Raw genomic sequence first — 25,000 nt, forward strand, 5'->3', positions numbered from 1 at the left:
TTGTTTGTCTAAGAACGCCGACCTGAACGGAGACGGTAAATTGTACATGCATTGAATAACGTCTATTGGATAACCGATTGTGGGAACAACTAACTAGGTGGAATGGATCTGTGAAGGAACTTTTAATTGAATGATCTCTGGCTACCTAAGTATGTGTTTTGGGTTATCTGCCCGAGAAATTGATAGGAAAGACCAATCCCCCAGAAAAGTGACCTTCTGTCTTGTGAACATCAACATCGAGCCACTCCCTCGCCAAGGGCTCTTCAGCTTTTTACAGGTGGGCTTGGCGGGCGAGCGGAATGGAAGGTGCGCAGGCGCAGACAAAGTGCGTGACCTTTTCATGGTTGGAAATGGCCCGTGTCAGAAGAGGTTCGGGCTGATGAGTGTTGAGTAGTGAAATCGGTACGGGCCTGGGCCAGCGGGGAAGAATGAATGGAATTCCCAAACGGGATAAGCAGAGGCAGGCATTGGCCAGGCCTTGGTACTGTGTACCTCCAAACTCCGTCAAAACCACCAACAACCCTATCACCCTATGTCGATGGTTAAAATGACGAAGTATTCGTTCGGACTATACAACATCAAAATAGAGTTCTGATTAATATCGGGCTCATCGGCTCTCTTTTTGCCGGTATTCTTTTTCAGCAGCCGTTGGTGCGGCCACCGTTGAAACGTGGAGGTGGGGTTGATGGCTTGCTGCATCAAGGGACCAGACCAACCTAACAAAACCATTCCCGGGTGAACAAACAGCTCGGAATCTCCAATGTGTTGGAGTCTTTGCTCGTCGTCGGGACATCACCACCCGAATGGTGGCCCAAGTTCTCGATTGTTCTTTGGTGGCTAGTGATCATCGTCCATCGTGCTTTCCCATGTTGGAAAAGCCGAGGCTAGGTACCTGACCTCGCTAGAACTTAGGATCAGTTAGATATACAGGGACATCTTCTCGCTCCCCGTGCACTTCGTTCTCAGCTTCATGCCTCCTTTTCTTCAAGACCCACAGACACAATGGCGACAGCAAGACAGTTCCCTACCATCAAGAGCATACGATCCTTCGTCATCGGCGGCGTTGGCTCGGGTGGTGATTACCACAATGTCAAGGGCGGCCATTGGTATGCCTTTTACCAAGACTCTCCTCGGGACTGAACACTAACAGCACAGGCTAATCGACTCTCCCATCTCGACGCCATGCTCACAATGGGAAAAGTATCGGGCTTCCCGTACAAGCTGGGGCATCAATGTCCTGGGCTCCTTCTTTGTTGAGATCGAGGCCACCGATGGCACTGTCGGATTCGCAACTGGCTTTGGAGGTAATGTTCAACTTCCCGATTCACACAAGACGCAAGTCAAGCTAACCAAGACACCACAATAACAGGTCCTCCGGCATGCTGGCTCGTCCACCAACACTTTGAACGTTTCCTCATCGGCGCTGACCCCCGAAACACCAACCACCTCTTCGAGCAGATGTACCGCGCCTCAATGTTCTACGGCCGCAAGGGTCTTCCCGTTGCCGTCATCTCAGTCATCGACCTCGCCCTCTGGGACCTCCTCGGCAAGATCCGCAACGAGCCCGTCTACAAGATGATTGGCGGCGCCACCAAGGAGCGACTCAACTTTTACTGCACCGGTCCTGACCCGCCAGCCGCCAAGGAGATGGGTTTCTGGGGCGCCAAGGTGCCACTCCCCTACTGCCCGGAGGAAGGGCACGTCGGCCTGCAAAAGAACATTGAGTTCCTGCGCAAGCATCGCGAGGCCGTCGGCCCGGACTTTCCCCTGATGGTGGACTGCTACATGTCGCTCAACGTGTCGTACACGATTGAGATTGTCGAGAAGACCAAGGACCTCGACATCAACTGGTGGGAGGAGTGTCTTTCCCCCGACGACACGGACGGCTTCGAGCAGATCAAGCGTGCCCACCCTACCGTCAAGTTCACCACGGGCGAGCACGAGTATTCGCGCTACGGGTTCCGCAAGCTGATTGAGGGCAGAAACCTGGACATCATCCAGCCGGATGTGATGTGGCTCGGCGGCATGACGGAGCTGCTCCGCGTGGCTGCCATGGCGGCCGCTTACGACATTCCCGTTGTCCCGCACGCTAGTGGACCGTATAGCTACCACTTTGTGATGAGCCAGCCGAATACGCCGTTCCAGGAGTACTTGGCTAACTCGCCTGACGGAAAGAGCGTGCTGCCGGTGTTTGGCGACTTGTTCTTGGATGAACCAATCCCCACCAAGGGGTTCTTGACGACGGCGGACCTGGACAAGCCGGGCTTTGGGTTGACGCTTAATCCTGTAGCGAGGGCCAAGTTGATCCCCAGTGCTTATTTGCTTACACCACCACCTGCGGTATCGTCGACACTGGCGGGTGCTAGTTCGGGTGTCACAGGTGCTGAGGAGACAAAGCCGGCGCCGGCACCGGGGGTGACAGAGCACAAGGACGAGAGTGATGGGGTGCTTGATGGGTTTGTAGCGAGGATTCAGGAGCTTACGAGCTTGTAGAAGAAATGTCGTATATGAGGTTTACAAAGTTTTGTCTGAAATGAGTTTAATGATCAATACTTCATCCGTCCTCCTTTTTTGAACATATAACCCAAAACAATTTGACCCGATCATTACTCGGAGCACAGCACTGACGTCATCGTGAGAACCTCTATGGCAGCTCTGTAGTTCTGAACTCACACCGATTTCGTGTCTGGAAACTTTGATTCAATTGATATCTAACATTGAATAATCCTGCGAAGAGTGCAAAGTATCATACATAGAAGCAAGATCAATTTCCAGAATGAAGGAACCAGGAGAACCTAATGGGTGCTCGGACAAGTGGAATGACCGGACCGACCTCGCCAATCTCGCTGTAATTCTCCCCGAGGTACAGTGGAGGAATCTCTGGGTTCAGCCCCACCATGGTGGGCCAAGGAATTGGTTTTGGGACCCACCATATTTTTGCTTCCCCTCTTCCCCTCCATTTTGTCTGCGCAGCTCTCGAACACCATCTGCTCTCTTACTAGCCTGTGATGGTTTTTAGTCGGGCCAATTGGATGGATTACACTTTGCAATATGAGATGGAGGTGATTGATGATGACATGAATATACGCAGTACATATGAGACTTTAATCTGAAGCTCCCTTGGCTCAACACCATCTCTTTGTGATCACTGCTTGAAGTGTCTGACGAAAACTAACCGAGACCTTCTCTTCATTCTTCCATTGCCAGTTTATAACCCCATCAAACCGCACTTGCTTGACTCTGAATCATTACATTGAAAAGTCACAGTTTCACCACTCCAATCCCAACCAACAACGACAATTCCCACCCTCCGATTCAAACCCTCCAAAATGCCACCAACCAACCTCCTAGCCTCCAAAACCGCCATCATCACCGGCGGCACAACCGGCATCGGCCGCGCCATCACCCTCGCCTATCTCTCCCAAGGCTGTTCCGTAGCCGTTAACCACCTCGATCTCCCGCGCGACCGACACCACGTCGACTCTTTGATCGCCGAAGCCGCAGCCCTCAAGTCTTCCTCCTCTTCACCGCAGCACACAACAATAGGCGACCTAGCTTTACTACCCGGCGACGTCCGCGACCCGTCCACTGGTCCAGCCCTAGTCAAATTCGCCCTCGACACCTTCAAGACCGACCGCCTAGACATTTGCGTCTCCAACGCCGGCATCTGCCAATTTGCCGACTTCTTAGACATGGATGCCGACTTATTCAGCAACACGGTCCGAACCAATCTCGACGGAGCATTCTACGTCGTCCAAGCGGCAGCCAGACAGATGGCGCGTCACCAGGATCCGCCGGGCGGAAGCATAATAGGCATCAGCTCCATTTCTGCGCTGGTGGGAGGCGCAGAGCAGACGCATTATACGCCCACCAAGGCGGGGGTGTTGAGTCTGATGCAGAGTATAGCGTGTGCGTTGGGGAGGTATGGGATACGGTGTAATGCTATACTGCCGGGGACGGTGGAGACGCAGTTGAATGAGGGGGATTTGAACGCTGACGAGGAAAAGGGAAGGGAGAAGAGGAGGTATATGGAGGGACGGATACCGCTGGGACGACTGGGAAGGCCGGGGGATGTGGGCGGGCCGGCGGTGTTTTTGGCGTGTGAGGAGTTGAGTGGGTATGTGACGGGGGCGCAGGTATTGGTTGATGGGGGGTTGTTTGTGAATTTGCAGTGAGGGAGGGAATATAACTAAGGGGTGGAAATGATCGTTATGTGATAAACCTCATCTCTGCCAGGTAGATGAAAGAGGAAAATCTTGGATTGAGTGGTAAGTAGTCGACATTGAGGTGGTGAATGACTACTCCAACCCAACCCTACTAGTCTCCACATACGCTCCTCGGTCATAGTCATTGGGGTCATATGAACCCTGTGTTGCTCCTGCTCCTTCTCCTTCCTGTCCAGCTCCCGCCTTGTCCTCGGCGGAAGAACTTCTCCTTTCCCTTGAATGACTCCAGCTTCCTACATTCGCCTCTGTACCTAAGGATCGGTCAGCACATTTGCAACAACATCACACAGTAGATTTTCTGACTAACCGTGACTTTTCCCTGTACTGCCCGCCGCCCGTCCCCTATTTGGACTGTCACCCTCTCTCTGCTTCCCTTTATCTTGCTCCTGTCCTCTGACTTCACTGGAGAGGCCTCCGGTGGTACTGTTCCCAGCCTGCCCTTCTTCTTCAAGCGTTGATACCACTTGTTTTGGTTTATTGTTGTTACCTCCCTGAACCTCTGAATCCTGGTCCTGGCTCTGCTCCTGACCACCATTTTTCTGTTGCTGTTCCCGCTGTTCCCGCTGCTGCATTTGCCGCAGAACCTCGGCCTCTGAAGTAATTCCCGGTAGGTTATCCCATTTGTGGTGGTGTTGTTGTTCCCTTTGCTGCTGCTGCTGCATCTTTATCTGCCGCAAAACCTCCGCTTCCGAGGTGATTCCCGGTAGGTTATCCCATTCGTGGTGGTGATGGTGGCTGTGGTGTGTTGTGGGGTGTTTGTGGTGGTCTTTTCCTTGTGCTTGGCGAACGGTGGAAGAGGAGGTTGCCGATGCGGATTCGGAGGTAGAGGGCGAGAAATGGCAGTTTGGATCGGTACATGTTTTGGGGGGTTCGGGATGTGGTTCGGAGTGCGATTGTGGGGTGGTTCGGTTGTCGGGGCTGCTTCCGAGTACTGCTTCTTGGACGTGGGACCTGGATTCGGTGAGTTCGTCGGCTATTACACCGCGGCGGGCTAGCATTTTGATGGTTTTGTTGGTGTGGTATGGTTATTGTGGTGGTGGTGACTTGTGTTGGTGATTTATGTGGGTGCTGATGATTGTATGGAGGTGGCCTTTGGAGAATCGGTTGACGGGAACCAAGATGGTACTGCTGTGGTAGAGGTAGAAGGACTATAATATATATATACACATGAGATAAACTCAGTCCAAGATAACGGTTGATGTCATTGATGCACATGCCACTCCCTGTCCTCTCCATCCCAACGGCCCCCCGACTCCCCACATGCCGCAACGGCCGGAATGTACCAGATAACACGCAACTGCGAGGAACCTATCATACCTGTCAAAGGTGCTTCAAACAAGGCGATTCGAGCGCGTCATCCAAGGAAGTTCTCGGCAGGTGGCTTGGATGGTCCTGGTTGTAGATCATCTGGGGATGTTGAATTCTTGGCTCTGGGGTCGGTGGAGACGACGCAAAACGGGACGGGGCGAAGACCTGGTGGAGCCGGGGAGTTCTTTGAGTGTTGTGTAGGGGACTTTTTTTTGTTTCATCTTTCAAGACAAGGGTTTGCCCACCACGAAGATTTCATCTCCTAAAGCTATTTGGGTCGTCTGTCGGAGTCGCTTATTCTCCGGGTCTTTGTTGGTTTCTACCATACCAAGTCGGACATTTTGTCGGACGGTGTGTGCCAAGAGCACCCGCTCGCTTGCTGCCACTTCTCAACAAAAGCCGTCCTAGAAAGCCGCGGCGCAGCACGGAACAGGAGGCACATCGCACAACTTCGATATTCCTGGGGTTTGGTCCCCGCTACCGAGACGGCGGGCAGACCCCGTACGTCATCGTGGAGCGCGCCATTTAGACGACAAGGAATGACCTTGATGATCAAGGTGGAAAGAGAGAGACAAAAACGGATTATATTTTGAGGCGTTAAAGTTTGAAGGGGAGGGCGCGAAATCGAGAAAAGAAGAGAGGGATAGGGAATGGATGCGGTGCATGTCGGAAAGCTTCAAGCGACCAGACATGAAAGGAGAAAATGCAGCAGTGCCGGAAGGTGACGGATAAACAAACAGAAGGATTCGCGCCAAGTGATTGCACGAACTTGCAATATGAGCAGTTTTTACAAAGCTCAATATCAACAACTACAAATGGCTCAATGGTCTAGTGGTATGATTCGCGCTTCGGGTTAAACCCTCATGGTCACCATGAATGTGCGAGGTCCCGGGTTCAAATCCCGGTTGAGCCCTATCTTTTTCCCTCTTTTTGCCATCACTTTTACTTACACCTCACGTTTCTAAGCTCTATCCACATCCATGATGTTTTTTGGGCGCATGTCGCATCATTTTTGTTTTCCTTCTCTCAATGATTGGCAAACAACAAGCTTGGCCATCGTGGCATGGATCCTCCGCGTCGTGATGACCACGCGAATGTGTGGGCCAGCGGCAAGCAAGCGCCGCTGGTAACCTTACTGTCGCTTACTGTGGGCAGGGACTGGATTGGAGACCATCGCCCCGAATGGCTGCCTCTTATCTCGGCGCCCAATATATGAACCGTGAGAGCGCTCGCTTGGACTTGAAGGACGTAAGAGTTTTCTTCCTGCTGCCATCGATACTTGAAGTTTGGATCAAATCATCTTGCCGGCACCCGGAATGAATTTGAACCACCCAGCTTCATCTTGACCCAACCTTCGTCCCGTCCTCTCCGCTCCGTGACTGCGGGCCAAACCCCTACGATATCGCCGACATGGTCCTAAGATCCCCACACAAACCACTCACCCGCACAACACAGGACATCCGGCTTTTAACTTTCGACACAACCCACAAGGCACCCTCAGAGTCCAATTTTGCGCCGCCAGTTGTCTCTCTCTTCCTCAGTCATGCCCCCCTCTCCGCATCACCGCCGCCCTTCCAGGCCGTGTCGTACATCTGGGGCAACCCGAACCCCGACGAGCCCCTTCCTACGATCCATCCCGACTACTTCCCCATGACTGTCGCGCCCAGCCTTTATTTGATCGTGCAGGAAGTGGTGCTGGCTTGGAAAGGGGTGGTTTCGTGCGGGAGCGGTGAGGGGGTGGTAATGGGCTGGGAGGATATTCGGGATGCGCTGCAGTTGCTCGAGTGGATGATCCTTTCTTCGAATATTGATCCCAAGTATCGGCGGCTGCACGAGTTCCTGGGGGGCATCATGTCCAGTGTTGTGCGTCTCGAGGAGACCCTAAATGCCTACAGGCTCATTCTGCGTAAAGGGAAGGATTACTCGGAGAAGACAACGCTCAGCACAGTCCTCACGCACCTCGCCACAGCTATAATACAAGAATATGGCCCGAAGGTGCTATGCTATCATCGGGAGACTGCTCGTTGGGCCCACGAGGGACTTCCCTCGGCACCTGGAAAACCGACCATCGGTGCCACGGATAGACTTCATTGGCCTTTGCACAGAACGGCAGAGACTACAGTGGTTGGAGAGTGGAAGCTCGCCCTCTTCTTGCAGAGGATAATGATGTCAACTGCGATCCGTATTGGTTCAGAGTTCACTAGTGTCCCAGGACAGGAGGATTACCGCAAAAACTCGGACCGTTCGTCTTCGGATGTTCGCATCTTAAGCATGTTTGAGGCAAGGCACTCTACGCAATCGAGCCTGGTAAAGCCCACTCATTGCACTCAGAGTCTGGTGAAAGCCGAAGGTGAACGGACCAAGTTTCTGCGGTACCTGACCGCATATCGCGCATGGCTTGAAGAGACACTTAACTTGCCACACCACCCCTTTATTTTACACGCACCCGTTTTGACTTCAGACACCATCTCACTCCACCAAACACATATCACCTACTCGTCTCAGCTACAAGCAGAAGCGCCTCGCGCTCCCAGTCTTTCCCTGCCGGAACGCTCTGAGAAGTCGCAGCTGGAATCTCCAGGGAAAGAGTCTTCTAGCCCAGACGAGTGCACTGGAGTCGAGATGAAAGATCCACCGTTTTGTGTGAAGATTCCCGACGAAGGAATGTTCGAAACATTCATGCGCATGAATATCAGTCGCGCCGTCAGTAATTTTGACAGTGCACCAAGCCTTCAGGGCATTGATCCTATCCATCGCCAACCTCATCATATCGTCAACCTGATTGCATCGCTAAAAGGTCTTTAAACATATGAGCCGCTACGACAATAAACTTACACTTTCCGGGTGTTGGGAGTTGTACAAAGGTGCTTCTACTACCTCTACTCGGCACATCCGAAACGGCTTTCGACCCTCTGGGTGCCATTTATCCCTTGGTCTTCCAAGGGTGCTGTTGACCAAGAAAGCAATTGTCTCTACTCAGTGCCGGCCGGACTGGAACGCGTGCAGGTTATTGAACCGTTTTGGGTTGGTACTGGCTCCCTTTGTTGATTGTTGTAAATACAGTTAGTGCGGACCACCCAACATCCTTTGTTGCTTCGACGCCTCGACACCGAAAGCGGATAGCAGGATACAAAGGATGTCTCCACCAGAACGATACCCATAAAGCTTCGTGAGCTCAACTCCAGGCAAATTCACAACTATTACTTGCTCCCGTAACCTTCTCCATTCGTCGCAAATTCTAGTCCGAGGTAACGCAGAGCACCAACTTAAACATGTCTGCAAGAAGAAGAAGAAGAGATGCTGCTGCATCACCAGAGCCACAGCGCCCGACCCAGGCCGGGGACATGTTTCACTGGTCCATCCTCTTTCCCGTCGCTCATTGGGATTTGGCCCCTCGAGAAGACAACGAATGGAACGACGGTGACATCGCTATCAATCAAATCCAGAGCTACAAGTGGCTTCAGTCACGCGCGCGAAGCCTCGGTACAAGGGGATTCCTTCTCATCCAACAGCTTGCTCCACTCAACCGACTTCTACTTGTCCACGACTTGTACACCGAGGAATTGGTCATCAACAAGCGCGTACGCAAGTACCTGCGGCGTTCCGACCTGGCGACCTTGTACCCCGAGCGGAAGGACATAAGACAACGCTTGCCACGGCGTTTGCAGATGTACGCCCACCCAATCCCTGGGGATATTCGTTTCGCTCGGATTAGTGGCGACCACCGCGACCCGCGTGTAGAGGTGCGCCTCCCGAATGAACCCTATTTCCAGAAATTGTACGCCTACGGATTTCCTCACGACCAGATGTATGGGCATCTGGACCATGGCATGGTTGAGAGAGATGGTAGGGCCACTGAGGAAGTCTACAACGCCTCTCTGTACTACGAATACCTGAACGGCGGCTCGCTCGAGCATGCAATCATGCGTATCAACTGGGGAGAAGGTGAACGTGCCCGGTGCGTGGAGGAACCGTTCATCTGGCACCTCATTGAGCAGCTCTCCCGAGCCCTGCTCTATCTGCACTGGGGCGTTGAACGCCAGGGGAACGAACGCAACGAGGACGGAGAAAGGATACCCCGCAACTGGCAGCCAGTTTGCCACCGATGGTTGACCATGGACAACATCATGCTGCATTGGCCGGAGTATGGGGAGGAAGGGTACGAAGAGAGCATGGATGGCCGACTTCCGCGCGTGGTGCTGACCAACTTTGATAATGCGGCAAGAAAAGGTGAAGAGCCTCACGACAATGGTATCATTCACTTTGGCCGTCTAACGTTACCCAAGGATCGCATTCTAGAGGCTAGATATGGCGTGAGCCCCAGGGATCGAGTCTGGCAAATGGAAGAGCCGGATACATGGCAGGATATCTATGCCATGGGAAAGCTGTTGCGACGAATCCTACTCGACAGACGTCGCCCAGGATTACATGACATCCCAATGAGAGGCCAAAAGAACTGGTTCAATTCCGAGACTTACGACTTGGCGCCCTTTGCTCAAAGTCGAGGCGGTCCTTACTCTGATGAGCTCATCGACGCGATCCGATGGTTTGAGAGCACAGGACCAGACGGTGAGGTTACCGAATGGAAGGGCAACGCTCGATTTACTGAAGACGAAAAGCCGGGTCGTTTGAACAGTGTGGCTGGCTTGGAGGACCAATTGCTAGAGGAAGCCGAGTCGCATGTCGAAACGTTCCGGGAGAATGAACCTCCCGTTGCTGCAAATCAGATCAGCATCGCAACGGTCCGACCGCCAGATCTGAGGCACTACCACATGCCGTTCCGGACCAGACGAATCCGGGAAAAGGATGCGGAGAATGAGATGCAAGTAATGATGGAGTCGCTGAATGGGCCGGCATACAAGGTCGTGGTCGAGTACGGTCACGAGCATGAGAACGCTCGTCTGGCGAAAACGGATAAGATGAGGGAATTGGAGGAGAAGCGTGCAGCAGAGGAGAGGGAGATAGACCGACGAGCGGAAAATATGTTCCGGACAGTCCCGGATTCTCTGCTGGGGAAGGAAGTGCAAGAGGAAGAGAGAAAAGATTACAGGGAACGGTTGAGGAAGCGGAAGGATCGAGAATTCCGTGATGAGACGATGAGATTGGTTGGTAAGAAGATCAAGAAGGCTAGGAAACGGCGTGAAAGGAAGGAGAGGCAGCAGGAAGAGGGGGAAGCTGCGGATGGTGGTGAGTGGGAAGGATGAAGGGCAAGGTGTTTATTCCAGTTCGTCAAGTCAATCAATCACAGGGCTCAGAGGAAATGTGTCGAAAGAGGCCGGCACACTTGTGCTGCCAAAGAGTCCAAGAACCGAAAAAGACCAGACATAAAAAACTACGCCGGAAATTCGAAGCTCCTTTATAAAACAAAACCCTTTCTTTCTTTCTTTTTTTCCCCCCCCCCCTCTCTCTCTGTTTTTCATGCCTCTGACCCATTCCGGACGTACTGTTGTCGCCATGTCGTGAGTGTTTACTTGGCTGACACACCCATTCAGCGAGTGGGGTCGCGATGGTGCCATACTCCAGGGGGTTGACGAACAGCCCCCAAGACCGTACATCACTGGCGAAGCTCCCACACAGAACGGGAAACTATTTGATTGCACCATCCACCACCATGGCTCGCCATTCGTAGTTTATATCTTGGTCAGGAAACGAGAACTAAACAGCTTACGACAACGTGGGCGTAACTCGCATGCCAACCAAAGCTTGTTGTGAATGGGCGGGAAGGAGCGGGCGGGTTCGCGTTCGAGCTTGCGTTTTGTTTTTAACAAGCTTCGTCAAGAGTCGCATGGCGAAGTCGTTTGGTAGTTGCTTGTTCGATATTGGCATTCTTTTACGTCTCATGAAGATGGACGGGAGGTACCTGACTCCTATCGCCAGTGTTGCCTCTTCACTCTCGTTTCGTTGTGGATAACAACAGCACCCTCCCATCTCATCTAACGATGATTAAACCAACAAACAGACTGCAGTCTACCTAGGTAGTCTAGAACATATAGCCCCAGACTCACCGTCATCTAGCACCTCTCCCAAAGAAAGAGCCATCCCCAGACTAGAGGTACCTACCTGCCTACCTACCTTAGCTACATATCGACTGGGATGCGGGATGCGTGCGGGATCTCTAGACCAATTCCCCTATAGTCTATTCACTCCGAGCCCAACGAAGTCGTCTCATCCCGGAAAGGAATCACGACATAGATAGCTAGGTAGCTAGCTGTTTCTCGCTTCTCACTTCCACTTCCACTTCCACTTCCACTCGGACACTCTCCTCGTCTATCCAGAACCCGGACAGGGCATACAGATAGTCAGCAGCGGGATACGTACCTCTACCGTTGACCATTGACCATTGACCATTGATCAATCTCTTCCAAGGTGATTGCCAACACCAATGTCCGTGTCATGTACCGGTATGCGGTAGTGGTTTCCCGGGTTCGGGTCGGTTGTTGACACGGCTGCCCACCCCACGCTTTTCTCACTTGCGCTTTTCTTCTCCTGCTCCCGTTCCCCTGTCGCTCGGGGAGTTTATGTAGGTCAGCGTTATCAAGTAACGTCAACGGTAGTCCACAGATAGGGCAAAGAAAAGTGGCGAACGGGCGGCCCGAGAGTTGCTGTTCCTAGTGCCTACCCATCCCCATCTTGTTTCCCCAAGTGAACTCTGCGAGCGATAACCCGCCAACCCAACAACCGGGCTGATAAGTAAGTAAGTAAGTAGGTAGGTAGCCATCACGCAATCAAGGTAGGATATTTCCTGCATACTTCAATCCATGTTAGTTAGTGCTTTCTTTGCTCCCTTCTCAATGGTGGTGGGAGCCGGGACGGGAATGAGACGGAAGCACCAAGTAACTTGCTTGCTTGCCCCTGGACTGTATATAAGGCATCTCCTGTCATCATCAAAGTAACTTGTTTTCAAGTACCTACCTGTCCGTATTTTCCTACCTAGGAAAAATATAGTCATTTCGTTTCCCGGCCGTCTTGTTGCGTGAGCCATTGGCGTCTCATCTTCGACACATCTTTCTCGACAGTTGAGCCAGCCTTACTTTAGGTTAACTCGTCAACCAGCCTGTCGGTACCTCTCATCTCATCTCATCCCGTCTCATCTCAGGGTCCTGCCAGTCTTTGCAGTCCGATCTGTAAGAGATCCGTCGGGTTCGAAACTTTGTGCTTCCGCGGTAGAGGTAGCCTCTCATCTGATCTCACCTACCCCCAACCATAGCGACACCACACGACCAGACATCCAACCGATTCGACAGCCATGTCACAACCACAACAACAACCACTACCACCACCCTACCCAGGCTCTGGCTCAGGCGGGAGCTCCAGTTCCCCCAATTCCGACTCCCCCATCTCCTCCACCTCTTCCGCCCTCCCAACCCCCACCGACGAAAAGAAGCCCTCATCCTACGGCACCGTGATCCCCCCCTCCCCCTCCCCCGACACCAAGAACCTCAACTTCTCCTCCTCCTCATCAACAGACCTCTCCGAATCCTCCGAATACGCCGACCTCACACGAAACCCCTTTCTGGACCCCGTCGTCGCCGCGCACTGGCGCAAAGTCTACGAAGAAGCCGACTACGAGTGCCGCGCGGTGTTCGACCCGAGCGTAACCTGGAGCGAAGAAGAAGAGAAAGCAATCATTCGCAAGATTGATTTCCGGGCGTGTGCGTGGGCGATAGTCATGTTTTTTGCGTTGCAGGTCGATCGGGGGAATTTGAGCCAGGCGTTGGCGGATGGGATGTTGGATGATTTGGGGTTGGATACGAATGGTGAGTTCCCGTCATCTGTGCTATATTTGGGGGTGGGTTGGGAACAAGAAAAAAGAGAGAAAGGAGAAGAAAGAAAGCAAAAAAAAAGAGAAAGGAATAAGAAAAGGAGGGGGGAAGGAGAGGGAGAGGGAGAGGATAAAGATGAGGCTAACTGAACATGACAGATTATAACTACGGCAACGTCATTTTCCTGGTGTCGTTCCTATGCGCTGAACTGCCGTCTCAGTTGCTGTCGAAGAAGCTTGGTCCGGATCGCTGGATCCCGATTCAGATTGTGTTGTGGTCTGTCGTTGCGATTTCGCAGTGCTCCTTGAATGGAAGGGGCAGTTTCTTCGCTACGCGGTGTTTGTTGGGTCTTATCGAGGTTCGTCGTCTTACCTGCAGTGACCTTCCCCGTCCACATTTAAGGAGGCCAACAAGAACTGACACAATCTCCAGGGCGGCTTCATCCCCGACATTGTCCTCTGGCTCTCCTACTTCTACACCTCGCGCGAGCTTCCCATCCGCCTCTCCTACTTCTGGACCACCCTTTCCACCACCTCCATCATCACCAGTCTCATGGCCTTTGGCCTCCTGCACATGCGCGGCATCAACGGCTGGGCGGGCTGGCAATGGATGTTCCTGGTCGAAGGGCTCATCACGCTCTGCATCGGCCTGGCCTCCTTCTTCATGATGCCTGCCTCGGCCGTGCAGACCAAGACGTGGTTTCGCCCCAACGGGTGGTTCACGGACCGCGAAGTCTCCATTGTTGTTAACCGCGTGCTGAGAGATGATCCGTCCAAGGGCGATATGCATAACCGTGAGGCCATTACGCCCAAGAGGCTGTGGGAGACTCTGAAGGATTACGATCTCTGGCCGCTGTATGCGATTGGGCTGGTGGCGTATATTCCGCAAACGCCGGTAAACTATTATTTGACTTTGACGCTGAGGAGGCTGGGGTTTAGCGCTTTCAATACGAATCTGCTGGTTATTCCATCGGTGAGTTTATCCCTGTCATGTTCCTTGGGGAATGCCAAATGCTGACATGACGGGAAAACACAGTCCGTCGTCCACATCATCACCCTCCTCCTCCTCACCCGGCTCTCCGACATTCTCAAGGAGCGAACCTTTGTGGCCATGCTTCAATGCCTCTGGACACTCCCCTGCATCCTGGCGCTCAGGTTCTGGCCCGGTCTGATCGAAAACGCCTGGGGGACGTATGCGCTCATGTCCGTCCTCCTGTCGTATCCTTACTGCCACGCCATCCTCGTAGCCTGGACGTCCAAAAACGCCAACAATGTCGGGGCCCGCAGCGTCTCGGCGGCGCTGTACAACATGTCGGTCCAACTAGGCAACGTGGTGGCTAATTTCATCTACCTGGACTACGATAAGCCGTATTACCATGATGGCAACACCAAGCTAGTGGTGATTAATTTCCTGGCGATTGGCGTCTTCTTGTTCACCAAGGCGTACTATGTGTGGAGGAATAAGCAGAAAGATAAGGTGTGGAATGGGCTGACGGAGGAGCAGAAGGCCGAGTATATCAAGACGACCAAGGTGCAAGGGAGTCGGAGGTTGGATTTCAGGTTTGCGCATTGAGGTCGTTGTGTTGTGTTGGGGAACATGGCGAGGGAAGGGGAAAGAAAGAGTAGAGAGGGTTAGGGTGTAAGCTGTTACCATTACAGGTTATCATCAGTGCCTGCCGGGAGGGCCGGTTGCCGGAAGCTGCCGGGAAAATCCATAGTTCATGACGTAATGTAAACAATCGTGGCCTGTCAAAGTTCTGAAACCAAACAGAAGGAGCTTCCCGAGGTTGCACAATGCACGTAGACCATCCGCGGTACATGATTGTTTCACCAGTCGGAATCGGTAGTGATACGAGGGACGGGGTATATTTTAGTGTTTGTACAGCGGTACAAGCCGAGGTTTAAGATCTTGCATAAAACTCGTGTTGTGGTGTGCTTAGAAATCAGAATGGAGAAGCGGACGGGCAGGGGAAATTCGTTGGTGAAACGGACGGTGAAGAGACAAGCTTAAATGCCCCCCCCCCCCCGGAGATGCCTCGGTACTTGGCGACATCCCAGGGCAGCGGAAAGGGCGGCCCCCCCGCGCGCGGGGCTCCTTCCGCCGATTGAGTTCTCACTTCAGTTCTCGGCGATTGCGATTGGCGATAAGATAGGTACCTTTACAGTGCAAGCTGGAAGCTCCGAGAGCTCCAAAAAACCAATTGAACAGCGAGAGAGCAGCTTTGAGATGTCAATTGGGACTCGGAACACAGACCACTCCTTGCTATGATTGGATTGCTTGGAAATACAGGTCATGACGATACCTCTAGCAGCTTATCAAGCCAACTGAATTGCCTGAACAATAGGTGAATGGCGCAATTGCTGGGCAACCATCACCCACAGCATCACCACAACAATACAACACAACAAACAACACCGCTTGACTACAAGTAGGTAGTATTTACACCCATGAAACAGCCTCCTTTACGGCGGTGTCTGAGTGCATCATGATCCGAGGCAAAGGGGACCAAATCCCAGGAAGCAGCCCACAGGGGCGGATCGTACACTAGGCCGTGGCCTCTGGAAAGTCTCCGAATCGATTGCCCCACGTCACCATTTCTTCATGATTCTAATCGTCTCATCGAAAACGTGCTTTATCAGCAAAACTGTCTCCAGTCGATCCGAGCAATGTCCCCACTGTTGACGCTGTCCACCGTGTGTTCGGACCCTTCTTGCTCTTGTTGATATAAATCCCATGGTCCAGTCTGTTTGTTGTCTGTTCGTCGCCCTTTTCAAAACCACCCCGACAAAAATCACACCCACAACACATCAAAATGGCTCCCACCCACAACAAGACTCTCGTCTTCAAGAAGATCCCCGAGGGATACCCCGTCCCCGGTGAGCACATCGTCGTCGAGGACCGTGGCTTCGACCCCGATGCCGCTCCTCCCCCGGGCGGTATGACCGTCTCCATCCTCTGGGCCTCCTTCGACCCCTACCAGCGCGGCCGCATGCGTGACGCCAGCATCAAGTCCTACGCTCCCGCTTACCAGCTCGGCGGCCCCGTCACCAACGACACCGTCGCCAAGGTCCTCAAGTCCGACAACCCCGACTACCAGCCCGGTGACCTCGTTATTGCCCACCTGCCCATTGCCGAGTATGCCGCCCTCACCAAGACCGAGGTCGGCTCCGTCATGGGCGGCATCGTCGGCCAGGTTGTCCAGACCAAGATCGACAACAAGTACGGCTTCAAGGACCTCGGCCTCTTCCTCGGTCCCCTCGGCATGCCCGGTCTGACCGCTTGGTCGTCGTACAAGGAGATTGGCCAGCCCAAGGCCGGCGAGACCATCTTCATCAGCAGTGCTGCCGGTGCTGTCGGCCAGGTCGTTGGCCAGATCGCCAAGCGCGAGGGCTTGAAGGTTATCGGCTCCGTCGGCGCCGACGAGAAGCTCGACTTCATCATCAACGAGCTCGGCTTCGATGGTGGCTTCAACTACAAGAAGGAGAAGCCGCTCGATGCCCTCAAGAGGTTGGCTCCTCAGGGTATTGACATTTACTACGAGAACGTCGGTGGTGAGCACCTTGACGCTGCCCTCGAGTGCCTCAACACGTTTGGTCGCATTGTCGCTTGCGGCATGGTGAGTTTTCTTTTTCTTCGTTTCCCCCTGCTTCCTTATTTCACTTGTACTAACCGCAATTATCACCCAGATCTCCCAGTACAACGTCAAGCCCGAAGAGGCCTACGGCGTCAAGAACCTCATCCAGGTGGTCGCCAAGCGCCTCACGATGCGCGGCTTCATCGTCTTCGACAAGGACTTTGGCCCCAAGTACGCCAAGGAGCACCAGGAGCAGCTCTCCAAGTGGATCGCCGAGGGCTCCGTCAAGTTCAAGCTCCACATCACCGAGGGCATCGACAACGCCCCCAAGGGTCTTGTCGGTATCTTCAAGGGCGAGAACTTTGGCAAGGCTGTCCTTCACATCAAGGATGAGTAAATTTTTTTCTCTCTTTTAAAAATAACAAAAAGCAAAAGAGATGGATGGATGGATGTATTATACCCGCCGCTAGCTATGTAAATTGTAATTGCTAGTTTATGAATAAGAAAACAATTGAAAGAAAACAAAAAATCATGAAAGGGTCAAAGATGTGTGTCGTGCCGTGTCGTGTCGTGTCGTTGAAATAAGGTGTGTGACGCAAGCAACGGTACCGAACGTGTGCCGGTGGCGTGCATGCTGACTGCTGACAGCAGAAGTAACCGTTTTTGGTCCATTGACGCCGAAGTTTATGTGTGGTCTTTGTGTTACGCCAGATCGATCCCGTCTGACATTGGATGGCAGCCCAAAGCCAGGGGTCAAATCCTATGGCATCGCTTGCCGCTGATATCCGATGGTTACAGTAAGCATGCACAAGTTCTTAGAAGAGAGATGGTGATGACCGACCAAATACGGGAACCCGAGGAAGAATCGAACTATGTACGGAAGCTATCGGAGTTTCATGCATCCGCGGGCATCTACATCAAAGCTCTTTTTGTCAAGCAAAATTGTTAGGGAGTGTCCAATAACATCAACAACGCCTTTTTATGCGACCATTCCACATACTCATCCGACTGTTTTTATGTTTAGCATAACTTTAGCCGATGAATGCCATTTCATATTGCCATGCATCAATTCAAAGTGGCAGCCATACCAACACCCCGTCCAGCAGCACATCGGTTGTTCTCGTCGCAATCATCTCCATCACCCTTCCCATCATTCTTTCCGTCCAGACCCAGTATCAAACCCAGAATCAGAATTAGAACTAAAATGAGAGCTGTTTCCGGAATCCGCCATTGTCATTCTTATCTAGTCTTTATCGATGTAAGCTATCACCAACAAAAAGCGTCGCACGTGCAAAATTAAAGGTAGGTACTTAGACAATCTCTTCCCATCCCGTTAACACTCAACATACAATCATCTCTTTGCTGGACACACAACGACATAACAAAGCAAGAGAAAAAAAGAAAAATTTGAAAAGATTTACCACCCCAACTATCAGAACTAACTGAAGGACACTCAATCCCAAGTAACCTCCTCTTCTCTTTCCTTCCTCCTTCCCCTCCCCCCACCTCTCTATGCATGTCATTTCAATTCTCTTCTCCCTTCCTGTCCTTATTCGGAAGGTATGCAGTTCCCTTGTCCATTGTTCAAAGTCCACAGTCCACTGTCCAGGGGCGAATAAATACCAACCGTTGATCTGCCAAGCTAACTCACATCTGCTTCAGACCTGCCCCAGACCTGCCACAAACCTAGGTGTAGTGTAGGTAATGTGCAAGACGAAAGGGCAAGGTTCTACATACTACGGCACATGGAATTGTATTAGTTCTAGTAGCCAGGTCGATTCATCAAAGTTCTAGTCCTAGGCTGGGCACGGAAGGTGAGGTCGTGGTAGACTGGTAGGTACCAAGGTGGTAGCCATGGTTCTTCTTGGGTTAATTGAGATGGAACTGGATATCCCTCTGTTTAGCAGACATGTCACATGTGAGGACCCAAGAGTCAATGAGGAGGGCGATATAGATGGAGGTAAATAAATAGGTCCATGGTGGGCTCGTCGAAGGGCAGACGCTTCTCCATCACCTTCCAGGTTGTTGGTCTGCGGTGGCTCCTGGACGGGGGGAGCCATAGGTTATGACGAGGAGGAAAGGGGCCAGCCTCTGAGATCATGGGTCTGCTTCGAGGCTGGATGGCGGTATGGTCTGGTGTTATTCCCATCTTCACTTGTCTCTTTCGGCCCAGGCTGTAGATCTTCCCTTTGAACCGTCTTCGCCTACTAGACTAAGCGATTGATAGAAGAGGGTTCTGGGTGCCACAAGGTCGTGGTGGAGGCATTATTCTTGTAAGCGAGGTGTATTGTTGCTTTTACACGACGGAACCGGAGCACATCTGAGCTTATCACCTGATACCGTGCTCTACGTGATGAAGAGGAGCGATCGTGAACTTTGATGTAATGGTACTTGCATTTTCCCGGCATTGATGGAAAGAGTCCAAATAGCTGTGTGTCAATGAGCATCTATATATCTCTATACGTACCTAGTGAGTGTATCCAACAATGGTTGCGTACGGGTGGCTCAGAGGTGGCTGATTGACTGACAGCACTGCATGGGAAGGAGGAGTGAAGGTTTGGGGAAGTCTCGGGAGCCGAGAGGTCGCAGGAAGACTGAAAGGTGCCTGCGTTCGCGCGACGGGAAGATCCGCGCCCGCGGTCCCTGCAGGCAGTGATTTCAGTTGCCGTCGTTTGGGTCCTGCCAAAAGTGATCAGGGACTTCATTCTTGCCAATGCAAGTACACGTGTAACAACAGAATTTAGGGGAAGCAGCTACAGAACCATGAAGATGGATCTTGGCAGTATTGGTAAACAGCGAGCATTCTTGCAGGCTATCACGATCATTCACACTTCCCATCATGATCTTGTCAGTGACACCGAGATTATAAAGCAGCGAGCCAAGAGGATATCAGCAAAAGCAAATGTTGGCAGGCGTCCACGTTCACCACCACCAAACCCCACCGAGTGAGCTCAATGTGGGCTCGGTTATGCACACGCATCTGTATCCGGATGCAGGAGCAGTGAGGGCCAAGATAGCGAAATAACGCGACCCGTCCGGTGCAAATAGTGGCCTATCAGTTAGGCAGCTGTTCAACACAGCAAAATGTTAGCAGACCGACAAACAGGATAGGGCCTAGGCATTCCCCAAACACTAATACAGCATGCCCACTATTTCCGAACCGGCATGCGCGTTGCAGTTCCCCTAATCATGACATCATTACATGTAAGGGCCATCCCGTCATCCACTATGACAAAAGAAATCTCCCCATTCACACCTGCAGTGGCATACACTGTTACATTGAACGTCGAACGAGAAGTGGTGATCGGTAGATAGGTACGTATGTAGGTATTAGCAATCATGCAGGCAGTACGAACGTATAAAGCATCAACAACTTGCTCCCCGTTGACCAGACGGCATCTTCCCATCTGCATCTCATCTCTTCCTCTCTTCTCAAAACCACAACACAACCAACCAAGAACTTTCTCAGCCACCATCTTGACCAAACCACAACCACATCGACAACCAAAACCAACCCCATACAAGCCCAAATACCAAACCGCAACCATGGCCTCCACCACCAAAGGCAACGCCATCCCCTCGGCTTCCAAGCTTTCAGACCTCTTCAGCCTCAAGGGTAAAGTCGTCGTCATCACCGGTGCTTCCGGTCCTCGCGGCATGGGCATCGAAGCCGCCCGTGGCTGCGCCGAGATGGGCGCCTCAGTAGCCATCACGTACGCCTCGCGGGCCGAGGGCGCTCAGAAGAACGTTGCCGAGCTGGAGAAGGAGTACGGAATCAAGGCCAAGGCCTACAAGCTGAACGTAGCCGACTATGCGGAATGCGAGAAGCTGGTGAAGGACGTCATTGCGGATTTCGGCCAGATTGATGCTTTTATTGCCAAGTATGTTAACGCTCTCTCTTCTCTCTAACTATCGTGGTTATCTAGGAATCCATGCTAATACAAACGAAAACAGCGCCGGCGCCACAGCCAAGTCGGGTGTCCTCGACGGCTCCAAGGAGGAATGGGACCGCGTCATCGAAACGGACCTCAACGGTACCGCCTACTGCGCCAAGGCGGTCGGCCCGCACTTCAAGGAGCGCGGCCGTGGCTCCTTCGTCATCACGAGTTCCATTTCCGGCCACATCGCCAACTACCCGCAGGAGCAGACGTCGTACAATGTCGCCAAGGCCGGCTGCATCCACATGGCCCGGTCGCTGGCCAACGAGTGGCGCGACTTTGCCCGTGTCAACAGCATCTCGCCCGGTTACATTGACACCGGCCTCTCGGACTTTGTCGACCAGAAGACGCAGGATTTGTGGAAGAGCATGATTCCGCTGGGCAGGAACGGCGATGCAAAGGAGTTGAAGGGTGCCTATGTTTACTTGGTTAGCGATGCCAGCAGCTACACCACCGGCGCGGATATTCTGATTGACGGTGGATACACTGTCCGCTAAAGGAGGAGCGCGGAGAAGAGACCTGGGCCCGGAATCAGATCACCCGGGAGTTACGTCATACGGCATGGGTGCACAGGCCACCCGGAGCCGGAAATATGGGGCGTGTTCGGATCCGAGATGCCGTGGATGCACCTCGCTCGCTTCGCTTGCAGTTAGCCCGTTGAGCATTATGTAGAAGCCTGTACGAAGTCATGAATAATGTCAAATTAAGCAATGTTATAACACCATGGTCCCAGGATTTCGAGATGTCTGTCAGCCACTGCGTTCCCCCCGCTTCAATGGCATGACCGAACTTGAATACTCCGGAGTTCAAGACCTTTAATTCCCACCCTTAACCGACCATCACCGTCATCCCTTTGACATTCTTCCCAACCACCTCCACAGCAGCAGCTGCATGTGCCAGTCCCGCCCCTTCTAGAGTCCTAACTTGCACCGTAACTTTCTCCCTTGGCCACAGCGTCAAGTAATTATCCTCCCAAATCACCGGCACCACATCCCTTCCTTCTTTGTTTACCAAGTTGAGAATGATGAAGAAGGCAGGAAAGGAAGAATGGTTTTCTAACGTCACCTGCACCTTCGAAGAAGACTCGTACTCAGAATGCCCCTTGGACCAAGCAGTCACGCTGACACTCACGTTCGCAGCAGGTAGCTTGTTGAGGGCTGTGTAGTCGCTATACTTGGTTACAGGCGTGTAGTACCAATTGGAGTTGTCCCAGGCTACAGTGTCGAGGTTGCTGGAGAGCCAGTAGATGTTGCTGCTCAACTCTGTGTCTTTGGAGGTTGGATTGGAGTTAGGAGAGTTGTCGGAGAGGACTAAACGAAGAAAGACCACATCTTTGATATCCTCAAAAGCAGAAGCCAAAGAAGTGATTTCCCTGCTTGTATTCGGCTCGGTTGTCGTTTTTATTGTCTTGGTGTATAGTGTCTTTCCAGTTGGATCTATTATTTCGATATCGATACTTCTTGGGCCTTCTTTGTCCAAAGACCTATTGATAAGAACCACGTTCTTCTTGACGTAGTCGAACGCCACATGCTCAATCCGACTACCGACTTTGGCACCGAAATACGCCCCGGCAGGATGCATGTAGTAGTCCCAGATAGACCAGTGCAAGCTTGGAAAAGCACCGTTTAACATCCAGTAGATCATACCCGTGGCAGGCCGCTTGGGGGAGTTCCAGTTGGCTGCGTACCCTTCGAATTGGGCGCGGGTGGCTTCGTAGTCGGTGATTTGGGTCTTTTGGACATAGTCCTCGAGAGAAGTGGGTGCGCCCCACCGGTTCCAGAGACCAGAGTTGTAGATGTTGCGGTTGCGGAAGCTGGATGTTTCGGTGGAGGACATGTGGAACAAATCTTTGTTGGGGTTCTTCCAGAGGTCGGTGAGGTCAGATGGAGAGAGGAATTTGTGCAGGCTGGATAAGTCGGGGGTTCCAACGCCCGCGCCTAGTTCTGAGCCGAAACCGAATGCTGCTCCAAAACGGCTAGCGCTTGGTTCGGTGTCGTACCAGTAGTTGGGAGGGACCCAGTCGTAGGGACCTTCCATCTTTAAACCGGGCGAGCCCATGAAGGAGGGGAATCCTCCCCTCTTTGAAGCGGAGGATAGTACAGGTGTTGGCCAGTCTTGAAGTCGAAGGGTGTTCATGTACATTGGTGCTGCCTTGGAATCTGGCCAGTAGTCGCTGCCGATGAGGTAACCTAGGATACTCGGGTGAGTTTGAAGCATCCCGGCTTCGTGGAACATGCTCGCGTTGGCGATACCGTAATCGTCTTCGCTCCAGACTGGGGTTGGGACTGCCAGGTCCTGGTTGTAGCTCCATGCCTCCCATTTGTCGCAGCACTCCCATCCGGCGAGGATCATGATGCCTAGCCGGTCGGCGATCTGGTAGAGTTCCGGGTGCTCGTTCTTGCCTTCGAGGCGGATGGTGTTGAAGCCGAGGTCGAGAATGTATTGAGCTTCGGATTCGAATTTGGTAGAAGAGAAGCGGAGGAACATGTCGGGGGCGTAGCCAGCGCCAAGAACTTGGAATGGTTGGCCGTTGATGAAGAAGGTGGTGTCGTCGTACGAGTTAAGCTGGGAGGTGACGGTGCGGAAGCCGAATACTGCGGAAACCTGGTCGGAGAGGGTGTTGTTGGAAGCGAAGACGGAGAGTTGAGCGTTGTAAAGTGGTTGGGAACCCCATTGCTTTGGCCACCAGATGGCTGGCTTCTGGACAGTGGTAGTGAGGGTTACGTCTGTGGTAGACAGAGGCGGGAGAGTGGCGGTTTGGGACCAGGTTAGTGTCTCGCCGGTGTAGCCTTCTGGGAATACGGTGCCGGTAACGGTGATGGTTACTTCTTCATTCTCCAAGTTCTGGGCACGGGATTTGAGAGTCACGTTCGCGGGTGAGCTATCCCAGGGCGTTCCCAGCTGGGTCACCACTCGTAGGGGTCCAAGAGCAACAGATCCGGTCTGCTTGATTTCCACATCTCGCCATACTCCTGTGCCATTGTCTGCAGGCCACGGATTCCAGTCCCCCCAGCCCAACGCAAAGTCGGCGTAGTAGCTCGTGGGATGTGCCTGGATGAGCAACGCATTGTCCCTGTCAACCAAATCAGTGATGTCGTACGTATGTCCTCCATAGCTACCCGCCTGTGTCTTCTTGTCCGCTACTTGTTTTCCATTCAGATACACGTCGGCGCGGGAAGTGATTCCATGCGTGAGAAGATGGAAGTATTTTCCAGCTCCTGGATCCAGTCCGAATTCCTGTCGGTACAGCCACGGGACTTCAAACTGCTTGCTGTCCACTCTTCGGAGGTTGTCCGAGTAGAATAGCTCGGTGTCGTTGTAGATGCCGGCTTCTAGCAGGCAGCCCATCAGGGTGCACTTGGATGTGTTGACGTGCAGCCATCCTGATGTGTCAATGCCTGGACGGGAGAGAGCTTCCAAATCACTTGCTGCTTTTGTTGATGACTGCAAGTACCATGCAGGAACGGGTGCTATTTGGCCTGGTGTTGATACTAGAGCGCTGCTAGAGTCTGCCGCAGTGGTTATGGCAATACCAAGGATGGCGCCGAACAACACCTGAAGCGTTAATGGAGACTTCCTGAGGTGCATCGTGAAGAGCCCACGGTGGATGGGCGCTGTGGTGAGGCTAGAGGTAGCGGGCAATTGCGGCCTTCGCAGCGTCGCGATCGAGGAACATTACACGAGGGCACCTTATACCAGGCTTCCATTCATGGTATGATTTGGGCGTCGCGATTATCCTGCTCCAAGGCTTTGACGTGTAACTTTGCAAGCAGAAGAATGCCCGCGCAAATTAAAATCAACGTTACATGTCGTGTCACCAAACAGCCCAGTATAAAGGCTGTTATTGGAACCCTGCCAGCCACTTTATTGTTGCGTCTCCGGGCTTCCGTTTCTGGAGGATGAATCGCCAACGGCACGGGAGGTAATATGACACGGGTAAAGGAGAGGATCGCGGATGATTTGCGATACATATTACGACAAGAAGGGAGATTGTTTATTCGAAACATGGGCCAGGGCGGGTGAGGTGTTGTGATGGATGAGAAGTTGCCCCTGTGTGTGGACGTTCCATTCGTTTGGGGAGTCCGCTGTGTGGAAATTGTTAGTGCCTGTTATAGCAGCTTCCGAGCCGGCACTTATAGGGCTCATTGATTGGCCTCCAGGAGCCAAAGGAAGTGGAAGGGTCCGGGCCAC

General features: G+C 52.6%; 9 protein-coding genes across 9 annotated transcripts; 7 read left to right on the plus strand and 2 right to left on the minus strand.

Annotated features, from left to right (window-relative positions):
* Nucleotides 1-1,002: 1,002 nt before the first annotated feature.
* Nucleotides 1,003-2,493, plus strand: NEUTE1DRAFT_47587 (uncharacterized protein; the record flags this gene model as incomplete). Its single annotated transcript, XM_009854490.1, has 3 exons — nt 1,003-1,106; nt 1,156-1,304; nt 1,370-2,493. The coding sequence occupies 3 exons, from the start codon at nt 1,003-1,005 to the stop codon at nt 2,491-2,493; spliced, it is 1,377 nt and encodes a 458-aa protein (XP_009852792.1).
* Nucleotides 2,494-3,329: 836 nt separating this feature from the next.
* On the plus strand, nt 3,330-4,175 carry NEUTE1DRAFT_102514 (uncharacterized protein; the record flags this gene model as incomplete). Its single annotated transcript, XM_009854625.1, has 2 exons — nt 3,330-4,121; nt 4,173-4,175. 2 exons carry the CDS (start codon nt 3,330-3,332, stop codon nt 4,173-4,175), a joined length of 795 nt encoding a protein of 264 aa, XP_009852927.1.
* Nucleotides 4,176-4,356: 181 nt separating this feature from the next.
* NEUTE1DRAFT_123588 (uncharacterized protein) lies at nt 4,357-5,322 on the minus strand (the record flags this gene model as incomplete). The annotated part of the gene is made up of 2 exons (XM_009854626.1): nt 4,357-4,367; nt 4,534-5,322. 2 exons carry the CDS (start codon nt 5,222-5,224, stop codon nt 4,357-4,359), a joined length of 702 nt encoding a protein of 233 aa, XP_009852928.1.
* A 1,622-nt stretch (nt 5,323-6,944) lies between these two features.
* On the plus strand, nt 6,945-8,339 carry NEUTE1DRAFT_111619 (uncharacterized protein; the record flags this gene model as incomplete). The annotated part of the gene is made up of 1 exon (XM_009854627.1): nt 6,945-8,339. The coding sequence occupies one exon, from the start codon at nt 6,945-6,947 to the stop codon at nt 8,337-8,339; it is 1,395 nt and encodes a 464-aa protein (XP_009852929.1).
* Nucleotides 8,340-8,806: 467 nt separating this feature from the next.
* NEUTE1DRAFT_123589 (uncharacterized protein) lies at nt 8,807-10,738 on the plus strand (the record flags this gene model as incomplete). The annotated part of the gene is made up of 1 exon (XM_009854628.1): nt 8,807-10,738. The coding sequence occupies one exon, from the start codon at nt 8,807-8,809 to the stop codon at nt 10,736-10,738; it is 1,932 nt and encodes a 643-aa protein (XP_009852930.1).
* Nucleotides 10,739-12,780: 2,042 nt separating this feature from the next.
* On the plus strand, nt 12,781-14,869 carry NEUTE1DRAFT_48003 (uncharacterized protein; the record flags this gene model as incomplete). The annotated part of the gene is made up of 4 exons (XM_009854525.1): nt 12,781-13,291; nt 13,456-13,655; nt 13,730-14,269; nt 14,333-14,869. 4 exons carry the CDS (start codon nt 12,781-12,783, stop codon nt 14,867-14,869), a joined length of 1,788 nt encoding a protein of 595 aa, XP_009852827.1.
* Nucleotides 14,870-16,094: 1,225 nt separating this feature from the next.
* Nucleotides 16,095-17,268, plus strand: NEUTE1DRAFT_123590 (uncharacterized protein; the record flags this gene model as incomplete). The annotated part of the gene is made up of 2 exons (XM_009854629.1): nt 16,095-16,913; nt 16,984-17,268. 2 exons carry the CDS (start codon nt 16,110-16,112, stop codon nt 17,266-17,268), a joined length of 1,089 nt encoding a protein of 362 aa, XP_009852931.1.
* A 3,002-nt stretch (nt 17,269-20,270) lies between these two features.
* NEUTE1DRAFT_117650 (L-xylulose reductase) lies at nt 20,271-21,540 on the plus strand (the record flags this gene model as incomplete). The annotated part of the gene is made up of 2 exons (XM_009854630.1): nt 20,271-20,752; nt 20,826-21,540. 2 exons carry the CDS (start codon nt 20,418-20,420, stop codon nt 21,304-21,306), a joined length of 816 nt encoding a protein of 271 aa, XP_009852932.1.
* NEUTE1DRAFT_130945 (uncharacterized protein) lies at nt 21,499-24,397 on the minus strand (the record flags this gene model as incomplete). The annotated part of the gene is made up of 1 exon (XM_009854631.1): nt 21,499-24,397. One exon carries the CDS (start codon nt 24,395-24,397, stop codon nt 21,638-21,640), a length of 2,760 nt encoding a protein of 919 aa, XP_009852933.1.
* Nucleotides 24,398-25,000: the final 603 nt, after the last annotated feature.

The sequence above is a fragment of the Neurospora tetrasperma genome (assembly GCF_000213175.1).
Source record: "Neurospora tetrasperma FGSC 2508 unplaced genomic scaffold NEUTE1scaffold_5, whole genome shotgun sequence".
NCBI lineage: Eukaryota > Fungi > Ascomycota > Sordariomycetes > Sordariales > Sordariaceae > Neurospora > Neurospora tetrasperma.